A 15,743-nucleotide genomic window follows, 5' to 3' on the forward strand; every position below is an offset into this window, starting at 1 on the left:
AAAAAATAGTGCTCTTGCAGTAAAGTCTTCCTCAGTTTTTAAAAAAACTCCTTCTGGGTCTCAATGTGGATCCAGACCTCATGTGATGAGCTGAATTTTGTCTTCCCAAGTTCATACATTGAAGTCCTGACCCTTCCCAGTGCCTCTGAACATGACTGTATTTGGAGATAAGGCCTTTAAAGAGGTCATTAAGTAAAATGAGGTTGTATGGGTAGACCCTGGTCCAATATAACTGGTGTCCTTCTAAGAAGAGATGAGGACACAGATGCACAGAGGTCAGACCATGTGGGGACACAGGGAGAAGACGGCCATCCACAGGCCTCAAGAGAAACCAACCCTGCTGATGCTTTATCTCAGACTTGCAGCCTCCAGAGCTATGAGAAATAGATTTCTGCTGCTTAAGGCACTCAGTCTCTGGTGTTTTGCGATGGCAGCCCCAGCAGGCTAATGTATCTCATGTCTGTGAAACATGGGAAACATTATGACTTAAAATGTTCTGTGGCTGAAGTCTGCACTTAACTTGTTAGGAAGGGTGGTTTTTAAGAATTTAAAAGGGGCCAGGTGCAGTGGCTCATGCCTGTAATCCCAGCATTTTGGGAGGTGAGGCGGGTGGATCATGAGGTTAGGAGTTTGACACCAGCCTGGCCAGCATGGTGAAACCCTGTCTCTATTAAAAAATACAAAAAATTAGCCGGGCGTGGTGGCAGGTGCCTGCAATCCCAGCTACTCAGGAGGCTGAGGCAGGAGAATTGCTTGAACCCAGGAGGCGGAGGTTGCAGTGAACCGAGATCACGCCACTTCACTCCAGCCTGGGTGACACAATGAGACTCTGTCTCAAAAAAAACCCCCAAAAACAAAAAAACAACAACAAAAAAACCAAACAAACAAGAATTCAAGGACCCTCAGTCCCTTTTCTTCCTCCAGATATGTCAATGCGTTATGGATTTCTCATCTTATGAGCAGTTCCTCTACGTGTGCACATTCACACAGGAGCACTTGTGTGTGCACGTTCTCCCCTATAGACAGACCCTGAGGCCACAGATGGTGCCTCAATGATCTTTGTTATCCTGTGCTGGGCTCAGTACCTGACACAGCATAAGAGTTCAGTAAACACATTTGTTTAGAAAATGATGCATTTATATTTTGATGCATTGATGACATGGGCATATTTGGCCACAAAAGCACCATATACAGATGCCAGCTAGGACGACATGGCATGTAGAGTGCTAAATCACGTCTTTCCAGCTCTCTCTGACTGGCTCTGTGTAAAAGTCCTTTCCTGTATCAAGTGTCGCGTGTGTGCCAATGAGTAGAGTATGTGATACTTTCAGCACCCAAGGCTATAGGATAGGACACATTAACCTTCTAATGTCCATCACTGAGAAAATCCTCGCCACAAGACTTTTCCTTTCTTCTTCTTCTTCTTCTTCTTTCTTCTTCTTCTTCCTCCTCCTCCTCCTCCTCTTCTTCTCCTCCTCCTCCTCCTCTTCTTCTTCTCCTACTCCTCCTCCTCCTCCTCCTTCTTTTTCTTTCTTCTTCTTCTTTTTTTCTTTGAGACAGACTTTCGCTCTTGTTGCCCAAACTGGAATGCAATGGCACGATCTCAGCTCACTGCAGCCTCTGCCTCCCAGGTTCAAGCGAGTCTCCTGCCTCAGACTCCAGAGTAGCTGGGATTACAGACACCCACCACCACGCCCAGCTCATTTTTGTATTTTTAGTAAAGACGGGTTTCTCCGTGTTGGTCAGGCTGGTCTCAAACTCCCTACCTCAGGTGATCCACCCGCCTCGGCCTCCCAAAGTGCTGGGATTACAGGCATGAACCACTGCGCCTGGCCCCTTTCTTCTTATTATGATGCACAATGTGCAAACTTTCCACACTGAGTATTTCTCCTGACGTCAGAGCTGTGCTCACCTGGATCTGCTGCAATATGTTCTTCAGCTGAACCAGAAACTCCTTTGCTTCCTTTGCCTTATCCGAAACTCCATTTAAGGCCTGAGATAGTTGTGCCTGAAAAAGATATCACACATTAAAAAGAAAAAGTAAGTGTGAAAGGCACAGAAAATTTGCACTTCATCATAAAAGCTTATGTTTTTAAGAAGGGATAGGACTGATCACACACATCTGCTGTTCTCATTGATGCAGGGACCACCACTGACCCATGATCTCTATGACATTTGTTTATTTTTCCAGCAGTGGTAGATTGGCCTACACTCTCCTTTCTCATCCCCAAAGCTGGATAGAGGTAAGGAGCACTCAACTAATGGGTTGAAGCAAACAGGTCTGCCCCTGATGTTTGCAGAGCACAAGACAAGAAGATAAATAAAGCCCTTGGCTTGGCCTGGCCCCGTCTATCCATCATCAGTACATGCTTGTATGGACATTCCAGACCCCAGGTCAAGTTCCGTCCACCCCATCCCTACACAGTCATCTCCTGGCCTGGGGTGCAAACCCTGGGGCCTGGTCTGCCCTGAGGGATAGACAAGGGGGCTATGGGTCTTGGAACTGGACTAGGTGTATGGACAGGTAATCCTATGGCATCCTGTAAAGGGGCACACAGGCCCCTATCCTGGTACCCTTAGCCCAGGGGACTCCTAACCTTGCAGAGAGGGGTGTGGCCAGCAGAGGTTTCTGAAGCATGAGGATCAGTTGCTGTGGTCCAAGGGTGAAACTGCAAGCTGAGCTCAAATCTATGGCTTTTGACACCAGGCTTCTTTGTAACAAACCACGTACACACACAACTGAATTTGTCTTTAAAACCTAGCTATTGAGTAGACGTGACCTTGATTTTTTTTTTTTTGGAGACAGGGTCTCACTTTGTTGCCCAGGCTAGCGTGCAGTAGCTTAATCATGACTCACTGCAGCCTCAACCTCTCAGGTTCAAGTGATCCTCCTGAATCAGCCTCCTGAGTAGCTGGGACTACAGGCATGCAACACAATTAGTGCCCAGCTAATTTTTGCATTTTTTAGTAGAGACGGTGTCTCAGAGGCTGTGTTGCCCAGGCTGGTCTCAAACTCCTGGTCTCAAGTGATCCTCCCACCTTGGCCTCCCAAAGTATTGGGATTACAGGTGTGAGCCATCACGCCTGTCCAGACTGTGACCTTGATTTTCAACATGACTCTCATTTTCCACATTAAAAAGCTGAGGATATAACAAAGCAGTCAGAAGGTCCAAGGTCTCCTTCTCCCCCAGGTCCCCTCCCGGGTCTCTGTTCAGATGTCACCATGTCAGTGAGGACTTTCCCCACGACCTTGTGCAATAGCCCTCTCACCTTCCCCTGGATAATTCTTCCTCCTAACAGTTGTCACCACTCAACCTAGAAAACTTGTTTGCTGTCCATCTCCAAGTCCTAGAATGAAGGACAAGGGCTTTTCTGGGTGGCTCACAGCTTATCCCGGCACTGGAAGAGCACCCGGCCCGTGGCAGCATTAAATAAATATTTGTTGAATGCATGAATCAGTGAATGGGATTCTTTAGACCACACCAACGGTTGTCAAAGTGTGGTTCCAGACCAGCAACATCAGCATCGCTGGGCGATTTGTTGAAATGCACCGTCTCTGGCTGCACCGCAGATCTGCTGATCAGAGGCAGTGGGTGAAGCCCTGGAGTCTGTGCTTTACCAAGCCCTCCAGGGGCCTCTGATGCAGTTTGAGATCCCCCTGGACTGTGCAAGTGCAGCCTCCGCTGAAAACCTGTGGAGAAGATGGCAAAGGGAGCCCACGAAAAGACACAGGGGGTACGTGGAAAGAGAAGGAAGGGGGCCCGGTCCCGAGGAGCACCAGCACACAAGGGGAGGTCACGGTCTGGGCTCTGTCTGCTCAGAGAGAGCAGGAGCCTCAGGCTGAGGATCGGCGGAGGTGCAGCTCCTAGGAGAAGCTTTTCCCTACACCATGAGCCTCACCACCCCCAGCCCCACCTCAGTGGGTTTAGGCTCTCCCCTCCGTAACTGGCCCACAGTGTACCACCATCTGTTGCCAGCACCTAGGCAGTGAGACATCCCATAGTATGTACAGTGATGGCAGAAGCCCAGGTCTGCTCTGTCCCTGGTGGTAGCCACTCGCTGCCTGTGGGTACTGAGCACTTGAAGTAGCTAAGTGACTGAGGAGCTGCACTTTTTGTATTATATAGGGTAAGTTTCAACTGCCATGTGTGATTAGCCAGTGGCTAGTCCTGGAGAGCACAGGTTTGACACTCATCTGATAACCTACAGGTCACATTTGGCAGGCTTCCGGATTAACCGCCTGGGGAGGGACTCGTGATTCATGGCTTACATCCTGTCTCTGAGTAAAGGCTCTTACCCCGAGGCCCTCAAATCCTACTGTGAGTTCCTCAAAGTGTTGACATACTGATTAATACATAACCTACTGACATCAAAAAGGACACTGAAGCCAGGTAGGGTAGCTCATGCCTGTAATTCCAGCTATTCAGAGGCAGAGGCAGGAGAATGCTTGAGGCCAAGAGTTCAAGACCAGACTGGGCAACATAGAGAGACCTCCCTGCTGCACCCCCCCGGCCCCGCTTTCCTCCTTCAGCCTCACCTTGTCTCTATAAAAAATTTTAAAAAATTAGCTGGACATAGTGGTGTGTGCTTGTAGTCCCAGCTACTCGGGAGGCTGGGGCAGGAGGACAGCTTGAGTCCAGGAGGTCGGGGTTACAATGAGCTATGATTATGACACTGTGCTCCAGCCTAGGTGACAGAGTGAGACTGTGTCTCAAAATAAAAATGACGCATTTGTTTCTGAGTCACAAAATTTTAGTGATCATCTTGCACATAGAATGTTAGCCTGTGTGTTGTCATCTGTAGCCAATGAACATAAACTCTGTGTTGCAGCCACCAATGGAAAAGGAGTTCTCCCTTCTCCTACACTTTCTAGCTAAACCTTCCAACCTGTGACAGGCTCTGGAACACACCCAGCTTTGCTGGCGTGTCTTCCCCCGTCGAGCCTCACACTTGGCTTCCAGTGAACCTTTATCAAATTATTTCTGCCCCAACAGCCTTCATTTTGCCACATCCTTAGTGGGGTGCAGGGCCCAGGACAACTCGACCCATCCCAAGATACTCACCCTCAAAAGGAGGCTGAGGGGTCAGCATCATTCACAGGCCCTGGGGGGTGTCTTTAATGACAGGGGTTTTCAAGTTGAAGTTTATCAGGGACAGGGAAAGAATAGCAACCCCTCCCCAAGACACCTACCCAAAGCATGGGCCCCCTGGGGCTGTGGCTGGCCCCTCCTCTCTTGGTCAGCTCAGCCTGCAGTAACAGAACACACAGACCTGGGGCTTCAACCACAAACATGGATTTCTCAGAGTTCTGGAGGCTGGAAGTCCGAGATCCGCATGCCAGCACGGTTGGTTCTCGGTGAGGGCCCTCTTCCGCGTTAGGTCCTCACAGGGTGCCATGGTTTGGATATAGTATTTTTGGCCACATCAAATCTCATGTTGAAATTTGATCCCCAGTGTTGGAGGTGGGGCCTAGTGGGAGGTGTCTGGTCACGGGGGCAGAGCGTGCATGAATGTCTTGGTACCGTCCTCCCCTCCTTCTTAGTGAGTTCTCACTGTATTAGTCTCCATAAGAACTGGTGTTAAACAGAGCCTGGAAGCTCCCTCCTCTCTCTCTCGATTCCTCTCTTGCCATGTGATGCCATGTGATGCCTATTCCCCTTTGCCTTCCACCGTGCGTGGAAACTTCCTGAGGCTCTCACCAGAAGCAGATGCTGGGGCCATGCTTCTTGTACAGCCTGCAGAACCATGAGCCCCATAAACCACCTTTCTTTATAAATGACCCAGACTCAGGTATTCCTTTATAGCAATGCAAATGGCCTAAGATGCATGGATTTTCCTTGGTGTGTGCACAAAGAGGAGAGAGAGAGCTTGAGAGAGAACTCAGGTGTGTCTTTCTCTTTTTATAAGGGCATTAATCCTGTCAGAGGGAGCTCTGAGCACATCTAAACCTAATTACCTCCCAAAGGTTCCACCTCCTAATATCAGCACATCGAAGATTTAGGCGTCAACATATGAATTTGGAAGGGACACAAACATTCAGTTCCTAGCACCTCCCACTTGTCATACAGTCCTCAGTGGAGAGACTTTGTCTTTTGTCTCTACATTTCTATCCCACTGTGCTGCACAAAGTAGGAGCTCAAAGAATGCTCCCCGGCTGAATAAAATCAAAACAATTGCTTGACTAGAGGTGCGTGCAAAGAGTGGGGTAGATCCCTGCAGATTCATCACCGCCACTAGCACCTCCCTGGAGGAACTCAGCAAGCTTGCTTCTGTCTGAAAGGCAGGGTAGTTAGGGTCACGCACCATCTGCCCAGTACCAGGGGCCAGGATGGCTCTGCCCCAGCCAGCGCCAGCCTTCCAGGAGCCCAGCCCTCCCCAGAGCCTGCCGACCTGCTTCCTGCTTGGCAAGAAGACCAAGGAGCTTGGCAAGGAGCCCAAGAACAGAGTGGTTTTGAAGGAGACCTGTGACCGCTGGCTAATGCCTGACTGAAAGGGGGACAGTCTCACAGTTCAGTGGACACTGCTTCCAGGTCCATCAGACTTGCCATCTAATTTTTCCCTCCACTGCTTTTTGATGCCCCCTTGGTGAGGTCACCTCAATGCAAGCCACATTGGGGCCTGCGGTGTGCTCAGCCATGTGAGGGCCCCAAATCCTGGTCTGCAACCATGGAAGAGCCCAAATGGGCAGTGTGAGGGCTAACCGCTGTCGAGGGATGTCCTCATAAGCACACACTGTTCCTTTTCTTCAACCCAGTCCTTTGTGTGTGAATGACCTCAAGTCACTTCTTCTCGCTCAGGGAATGGCATTGTGGAAATCAGACGTGATAATTCTAGTGGAAAAGGAGCAAAGGTTTTTGGAGTGAAAGAACAAAGGATTATTATTATTATTATTATTATTATTATTTTAAGAGATGGAGGTCTGGAGCAGTGGCTCATGCCTGTAATCCCAGGACTTTGGGAGGCCGGGGTGGGAAGATTGCTTAAACCCAGGAGTTCGAGACCAGCCTGGGCATCACAGTGAGTGCGACCCGACTAGGTAATATAGTGAGATGTCGTCTCTACAAAAAATTTAAAAAGTAGCCAGGTGTGGCGGCGTGTGCCTCTAGTCTCAGCTACTTGGGAGGCTGAGGCAGGAGGATCACTCGAGCCCAGGGTGAGACCCTGTATCAAAGACAGACACAGAGAGAAAGAGAGAGATAGGGAGAGTGAGAGAGAGAGAGAGAGAGAGAGAGAGAGACAGATGGAGATCTGGAGAGCCTTCTCTGCCACCCAGGCTGGAGTGCAGTGGTGCAATCACAGCTCACTGCAGCCTCAAAAACCTGGCCTCAAGCGATCCTCCTGCCTCAGCCTCCCAAAGCACTGGGATTACAGGCCTTAGCCACCTCGCCTGGCCTCTAATTCTCTGAAGATGGGTGGCCCAGGAAAGCTGCATCAGCTCCCTGCCCTGCTGCCCCACTGCACCCTGGAGATCTCTGCCTTGAGCATGTTGGAATGCCACATGGTAGGCAGCATAGTACCCGTACCCGACATGTGGAATGTGCTCCATAAATATTTGTGTCAGTGAATTTATTTTGCTCTAGATTTTTGTCTGACTACCTCCCCGAGATATTCAAGTCTCAATCCTCTCCCACACCGGGCATAATTAAAATGGCCATGTGGTCACTCCTAACCCACTGTTTCTAGGGCATGGAGCCCCATATGGTCCCGGGCACCAGCAGTCTGACCCTACTCTGGGGACTGACCCGCTTTTTATGATTTCTGGGTGTTAACTATTTCTAGGTTAACTGCCACCACTGACCTGGTTCGCATTTAGTCACACTAGATGGGACTTCTGATGCCCCCAACTCCTGATGCCCTGTCTCTATTGCATACCAGAGGATTCCTCTGCCCTGCCCTGCTCTCCTCGCTTACTGAGCAACCTGCCAACAGCTGGGGAAGCACCCCACCCACCATCACAACACCCCTTGCCCAGTCTGCGCAGAGTGGCTTTGCTTTCTAGTCTTCTCTCAATGGCCAGGCCTAGGCTCCAAGAGCCCAGTAACCGGAATAAAGATAACTTCCAGGCTTGGTGTGGTGGCTCATGCCTGTAAACCCAGCACTTTGGGAGGCCAAGGCGGGAGGATCGCTTGAGCCCAGGAGTTCTAGACAAGCCTAAGCAACACAGCAAGACCCCTGTCTCTACAAAAAATACAAAAGTTAGCTGAGTGTGGTGGCACACACCTGTAGTCCCAGCTACTCAGGAGGCTGAGGTGGAAGGATTGCTTGAACCCAGAAGTTTGAGGCTGCATTGAGCTTTGATTGTACCACTGCACCTCCAGCCTGGGTGACAGAGTGAAATCTTGTCTCTTAAAAAAAAATGATGATGAATAAATATAACTTCTCTAGTGTCCAGCCTAAACTGAGGCTCAGAAACATGGTGGGGAGCCTTGATTACCCTGCGATTGAGGCAGATGCAGCAACAGGTCTGGAGACTGGAAACAAGGTGTGACCCACGGAGTCACTGGAGGTGACTCACAGGGATGGGAGAGGGAGGAGGTGGGCACATGGAGACCCTGGAAATGGGGAAAGAATAGGACAAAGCAGGGTCCTGAGAGGGAGACTTGGGCAGACTCCTCCCCCATAAAATAGTGGCAGCCAGACCTCCTTGGATTCATCAACCCACCAGCTTCCCCGCTCCCAGTCTGCTCCCAGGATCCAGTCCCCCACCCTGAGGATCCAGGCCACAGAGACTTTGCTCCATGCAGCATGAGGGATTGATGGTAAAGGCACAGGGGAGAGGGCGGGCCCCTGGGTAGAAGTCCACTTAGGGAGGAGCCAGCTCAGCATTGGCTGTGAAGGGAGCAATGCTGGGTGGCAGTCCTGTTATGTTAGGCTGGGGTCCACAGGCTGAAGGGGACCCCCCTGAAACAGAAGGGGTCATTGGCAGAAGAACTAGGAGCCAGGGGTTGACCCAGGCAGCCTCTCTCTGCAGTGATTGTGGCCCAGATTTGCGGGGAGGTCCCCTAAGGCAAAGCAGCTCAGAAGATCAGCTCCTATCCCTGCAGCTCCCTGTGTTTGGGTCACTAAGCCAGTAAGGAGGAGAGCTGGGATTGAAATGGGGCTCTCCAGATGCTGATCCAGTGTTCTGTTCAGTGCATCAAAGCCACCTCCAACTCTCAGAAGCCCTACATGGAGCCTGCTGCCACGACTCTGTCAACACAGACTAGATCTCTTTGAAGGCGCCACCACTGCCTTCATCTAGGGCTATTGCAAAAGGAGAGAACCCTCTGGGAGGATCTGCCTTTCCCTGAATCCCCAGGCTCACTCTGTCATGTGTTCCTGGGGACATTAGTTTCTTGTCACTGCTGTGACAAGTTGCCATAAACCTCGTGACCTAAATCAACACAAATTTATCATCTTATGGTTCTAGAGGTCAGAAGTCCAAAATGTGTCTTACAAGCCTAAAATCAAGGTATGGGCAGGGCTGGTTCCTTCTGGAGGCTCTAAGGGAGAATCCTCTTCCATGCCTTTTCTGGCTTGTAGAGATCACCCACATTCCTTGGCTTGTGGCCCCTTCCTGACATCGCTCAACCTCTTGTGCTATGGTCTGAATGTTTGCATCTCCCCCCAAATTCGTATGTTGAATCCTAAGCCCAGGAGAGGTGGTATCAGGCAGTGGGGACTTTGGGAGGTGGTGAGGTCATGAGGGTGGAGCCCTCATGAAGGGGATTAGTGTCCTTATGAAACAGGCCCCAGAGTGAGGACACAGTGAGAAGGTGCCATCTATGAATCCAGAAAAGGTCCTGTCGGGCACCAAATCTGCTAGGCACTGATCTTGGACTTCCCAGTCTCCAGCACTGTGAGAAGTATATTCCCGTTGTTTATCAGCCCCCCATCTATGGTATTTTGTTACAGCATCCTGAAGATTAAGACATCTTGCTTCCATTCTCACCTCTTATGATTAACTCTGATCCTCCTGTCTCCCTCTTACAAGGACCTTTGTGGTGACATTGGAGCCAGCTGAGGATAAAGCAGGATAACCTCTCCATCTCAAGATGCTTAACTTCATCACATTTATCACATTTGCAAGGCCTTTTCGCCACATAAGGTAACATTCATGGGTTCCAGGGATAAAGATATGGACGTCGTCCTTGGAGGCCATCATTGAGCCTGCTATGACTGGCAATTAAATTTGTGTTTTCTAAAAACCTCATTTCACATGTGGTCACAGAACTGTTCAATGTCTGCTGCTCAGAGGACTGTGCACTCAAAGAGGTCACGTCGGCTTTATCCAGTGTTGCATCCCCAGCTCAGAGCCCGGAGGCTAGTACACAGGACCCACTCTAATTGGTGGCTGACTGAGGGTCTCTTTCTACCTGGATTGTCAGCTTTCTGCTGGGCCCATGAGACAGTTTTCAGGGTAAGATCCACCCAGAGAACCAATATCCACCAGACACAGATCCACCCGCTGAGGCCAGAAAAGTGTATCTTATGGAGAACAATGTCATTTTTGTGCCACAGGGCAAAGCTCTGACTGCCCGAACCCAGTCACAATCTGGACTTGATGGCCTCTCCTCTCCCGTGGTGGGACAGGATCAATAGCAACTGGTGACTTCCCATTAATAGCAATCACAATAACAATCGACAGCTTACTAAGTGCTGAGCTCTTTACATGCCGAATTTAGTTGATTCCTCATAACCTATCAAGGAGGTGCCATATTAACACCATTTTACAGAAGAGCAGACAGGCTCAGAGAGGGGAAGTAATTTGCTCAAAGTCACACAGCTAGTAAGTGGTATAGCCAGGGCTCAAACCCAGATTTTTCTGAATCCAAAGCCAATGCTCTTTGCACTCCATTACACTGCCCTTTGGATATTCAACCACCATGGAAGGAGGACAAAACCTAGTTTCCCGTTAAAATCCCTCAGAGGCAGGGCTGCTGGGCTGAAACTGTTTGCCATCTTCCAGCTGCATCTTTATTCTCCGGGGGACCCCTATCCCTGGCATTCTGTGTGCTCAGGCAGGGTTGCCTGTCTGCCAATGACAGTTTCGTCAGATCCAAGCCCCACTCTCCAGTTCATTAGGATTTCTAATGTGCAGCTGTGTAGGAAGCCGCCACAGCCACTTTGCGAATGTTGATAAAGCAAAGTTGCCATCAGTCTGGGCTTTGTCCCTGCGCTGCAGGGGACACGTGGAGGGAGGAGAAGACACTGACCACCGCCTCCTCCTGCTCCTGTCCCACACAGAGCAGGGTGTCTGGGGGAGGCAGAAGCAGCCAAGACTGCCTTGAATAGCAATATGGCACCATGTAACACTGGTTCCAATGTGATTGAGGGGTGGAAGGGATTATGTGGACACAGCCATAGATCACGCTCTCACAAAGATGTCTCTGTGAGAGTGGGAGAGCGTGGGAAGCAGAAATGGATTGGCAGGGCAGGGACGTGCAGGCAGCTCTCCTCTGGGAGAGAATACAAAAGAACAGGACTCGCTTTTCTCTAGGAAGGGAGATCCCATAGATACACTCCTGTCACTTCGCATCAGCCAAGCTTTCATCCTAGGCCTCTGGAGTGCTGAGCTACTTTCTTTTCCCACAGCCTAACCAAGCATCTGCCTGCCTGGGTCTCTCTCCAGAAGCACTACAGCAAGCTCCTCTGTGCCTGGCATGGGTCAGAGAGAGTATGCCCACTATCCCTCTGGCTACCCAGCCACTTGGCTTCCTTCTGCCCGCCTTTCCTACTCTGCCTCCTGCAGTTTGACGCACCACTTCAGAGACAGTAGAGATGGGGCGTGTGTTAAAACAGGAGCCAAAGCTTCACTGGGAATTTCACACCATCGCTGGGCACGAAGGAGGTTGTGAAATGGACCACAGGGGATTACTCTCACCTTTTTATCTGCCCTTCAGTGCTAAGGTATTGTTTTTTTTTTAATCTGTGGCTGATAATAATGCCTAATAAGTTAAAAATGCCCTCATCTGTTGGCAGAACAGTAGAAATAAATGAAAAATGTAAAGGACTCATTTTTTTAAAAATTAAAAGGCAGAGGCTCCTGGGTAAGCAGAGAAATTGATTTCTGAGCATCTCCTGAGGGAGGCACGGATACCACTGAGGCAGACTCCTCCACCAGGCAGGTGACCTCCTTATCCTTTTATCCTGAAATCCTACTCCCCGCTTGGGGAACCTGGGGCCAATGGAGGCAGGTCTTTTCCCTGCATCTTCTTTCTTCCCTGTTGTTACTCAAATGTGGTTATTTTCCTTCATCTTCTTAAATGCTGTCTTGCCAGGTAAAATATTAAGAGGGATCCAACAACCAACAGCTGTGACTTCCTGGTCACACCATTTGCCTAGGAAGCTTTCAGCTTTCTGTTTTTAGACTTAGATTGATCTCCTGGTCGAGAACCATATGCTTGTGAGATGGGCATCCTCATTAGCCTCGCTGGTGAGGCAGCTGTGGATGTTGTGGGATGTGCAGGTAAAGCCGTCTCCTTCCTCCAGCAGAATGATGAAAGCTGCCCAGACAACCTGAGAAGCACCTTCCCATCATCCAAGCTTTCATCTTAGGCCTCTGGAGTGCTGGGCTGGGGAAGGCTGCCTGGCATTTTCACATGATTGGAGATACTGCATAATGCAAGTTTGTACCCTGGATTCAACCTCAGGGGAAGGGCAATGGACCGAATTGTGTCCCCCAAAATTTCAACGTTGAAGTCCTAACCCCCAGCACGTCAGAATGTGACTGTACTTGAAGAGGTGATTCAGTTAGAATGAAGTCATTAGGGTGGGCCCTAATCTGACAGGACTGGTGTCCTTATGAAGAGGGGAGATTTGGACATAGAGACAGACATGTGCCAGGGAAAACACCACGTGAAGATTGGAGTTCTGCTGCCAAGGATCTATGAGGAGCTGGGAGAGAGGCCGGAGCAGGTCCTTCCCAGAGCCTTCAGGGCAGCACAGCCCTGCCAACACCTTGATTTCAGTCTTCTGGCTTCCAGAATATATTTCTGTTGTTCTAAGCCACCCAGTTTGTGGTGCTTTGTTCTGGCAACCCTAGCAAACGAATACAGAGGGACTAAAAGGAGGTCCACAGATGTGCTGCTGAAACCAGGAATCCAGAGCAGCCCCGATCTGTCCTGTTCCGACTAGAGGTGCGCTCCTTCTTCAGGAAGAAATCCTGTTTTTGCCAGAACACATTCTTGTCTCTCCTTCTGGCCTTTTGGGCTCAAGGTCTCCACTGCTGTGAATCACGCAGAACAAAGTGGGAGCGCCTCAGCCTGGCTGTCAAGCCCTTCATCCATTCACCGATGTATTCATTCAACATGCGTCTGCCAGCCGCCTATCAGGAGGGAAGTGAGTTCTGCTCACAGGAAACATTCCCTTCTCTTTCCCTGGGATAATCGGCAACCCAAGCACCTACCTTCCAGAAGACCCCCGCCTCCTTCTCTTCTCCCCTAGTTATAAGCCCTTGTCCCAGCTGTCACCACCATTTATCACAGCCATCTCCAGTTCTAGCTCAGCTTGCCCACGTCCAGCTCAAATCCTCCTTTTCCATGAAGTCTTCCCACAGACTCCATGAATTCGTGTGGTCCGTCTTCTCTGTTCTGCCATCACCTCTCGCTTACCTCTGACTGTGGCCCTCGCCACCATCTGTCTGAGGTCTTAGTCACTTATCTACTTGACTGTGTCCCTCACTAGATCAGGACCGCCAGAGTGAGCCGTTCAATCATCTTTGTGTCCCTAGTACAGAGCCTGTGCAGAACGGCCACTCAACAGTGTCTTCTGAATTCACTGATTTCGTGCCGTGTGCTCTGGGGAGCTGCAAAAGGGCAGGACGCGTCTGGGCTCCCCTAGGCAAAGGTCCCAGCGCTGCAGCCCCAGGCATCCTCTATGTCTCCTACTAGGGATCCCACTTCTCACTCTTGATGTGGACTCCCCTCGCTGCCTGTTCATCCCAGCTCACTCTCTGGTCCTGCAGTGGGGGCTGGAACACAGACTTCCTGGGGGTTCCGCCGTGGTGGGAGCTCCTGGGTTCCACTTGTTTGGGCTGTTTTAGGTTTTTCCCCACTTCAGATGAGGAAAACAAGAGCCATTCCCCCTTCTGACTTTCCTTTCTTTTCTTTTCTCAGATCCCTCCAGTGTAGGAGGGTGGGAGGGAGAGCTGGTCCAGGGGCGAGGGGAGACTCCTTTCTCACGGGGAGTTTTCAGATAAAGGCTCTGGGAATCCTGAGAAGGGTGGAAGGTGTGGGAATGGATGCCGTGGAGTACAGGCTGGCACATTTTCCATGGAGCCAGCAACTCGGATTTAGGTGCCAGCAGATGGTGACCGAGGTGCCCCGCTCTCTGGAAGTCCGGGCACCAGCTCAGCTCCACACTTGCCTAGGCCCGGCGAGCAGAATAAGCTGACCCTTCCCGACCTGCCGGCCACCCATTCAGGAGCACTGCTGGGTGTTTATCCAGCAACCCTGAGTGCTGGGCTTCAGGGTTGGGCCCTGAATTCAAACCCTAATTTTACGTGACCTAGTTTCTTGCCCCCTGTGAGATTTTGTGTCTTCACCTGTGAATTGGGGTAATGATACACACCCCAAAGACCTGCCTCAAGGTTTAATGACAGCGTGCATGGAAGGCCCTGGGTTCAGGGACTGGCACTCTACTCATGGTGGTTCTGGGTAGAATGAGAACCCCAGAGAGAGCTTCCCCGACAGCCGCAGGGACCATTGTTTTCCTGCCGTTGACCTTCCATTATCCTCCATAACAGTATCCCAGTTTTGCTTTGAGAAGCTGCCTTTTCTCCACTGAGTACAGCCTGGTGGGGCTGGAATTAGGACTCCGGTACCACTGCCTTCTGACAAGGGGTAGGCACATTCCTGTGTGAACCCTGAGAGAGCCAGCCCTTTGAGATGGATGCTGAGGGGCTACCCGGGTCTGAATTTGAGTGGCGCTGAGAGCCATTTGCCTATTGCAGGTTACGTACATGCCCTGTGCAAGCCAAACAGTAGCTCAATGCTGGGGCCTTCTTAGATGTCTGTTCCTGTTCACACTGCCAGAATCAACTGCTGCCGAAGTCCTCATTCTGCCACCTGAACCTGACCAATGAAATGTGACCTGTGGTCAACTTTAACATCAGCAAATCAGAACTGAACAAGCTTGCATCCCTCAGATGCAGTGGGAACTGGAATTAGAATCTAAGCAGAAACTTTTTCTATGCAAGATAGCCCTTCTCTTTGTTCTGGCAGACGTGCCTTGGTTTTATACTGAAGACTGAGTCTCCCCGGTTGGCAAACTGCTGGTTGGAAAAAAGTCTCTTTTTAAAAACATTCCTTTTCAGTTTTCAGTGGATTCGTTAACACCCTATTCTGGGCCAGCAGGATGACAACTCCTTGGAATTCAAAATTGAACAAAGAGACAAAGAGACCTGGAGAGATGGGTGTTTGTTCCATAGTTCCTTGAGCAGACCCCTGCTATTACAGTATTCCTGTACATGCTGCTTCTTCAAACTTGGGGAAGCCTTTGGAGCCAGAATGCCTGGGTTTGAATCCCAGCTCACTGACTCTGTGACATTAGGTAAGTCACTTACTCTCCCTGCCCCCATTTTCCTCAAATGTAAAAGGTGGGAAATAGCAGTAGGTACCTAACAGAGTTATAGTGAGGATTAGGTGACTTAATAAATGTAAAATGCACCTGGCACATACTCAGTGCCATCTATGTGCTCCCTGTTGTTACAGTTTCAAACCTGGCTCTCAGAGTTCCTATTGATTCTGTGAGTGCTTAAGAAA

At 50.2% G+C, this 15,743-nt stretch overlaps 1 protein-coding gene across 1 annotated transcript in view; it reads right to left on the reverse strand.

Moving 5' to 3' along the window:
* Nucleotides 1-15,743, reverse strand: part of TRIM67 (tripartite motif containing 67) — a 53,750-nt gene that overhangs the window by 17,298 nt on the left and 20,709 nt on the right. Inside the window, exon 4 of the mRNA XM_011933309.1 lies at nt 1,913-2,008. Within this exon, the coding sequence (XP_011788699.1) occupies nt 1,913-2,008 (96 nt within the window). The remainder of the gene's footprint in view (nt 1-1,912; nt 2,009-15,743) is intronic.

This window comes from Colobus angolensis, unplaced genomic scaffold (assembly GCF_000951035.1).
Source record: "Colobus angolensis palliatus isolate OR3802 unplaced genomic scaffold, Cang.pa_1.0 Scaffold126, whole genome shotgun sequence".
Classification (NCBI taxonomy): Eukaryota; Metazoa; Chordata; class Mammalia; order Primates; family Cercopithecidae; genus Colobus; species Colobus angolensis.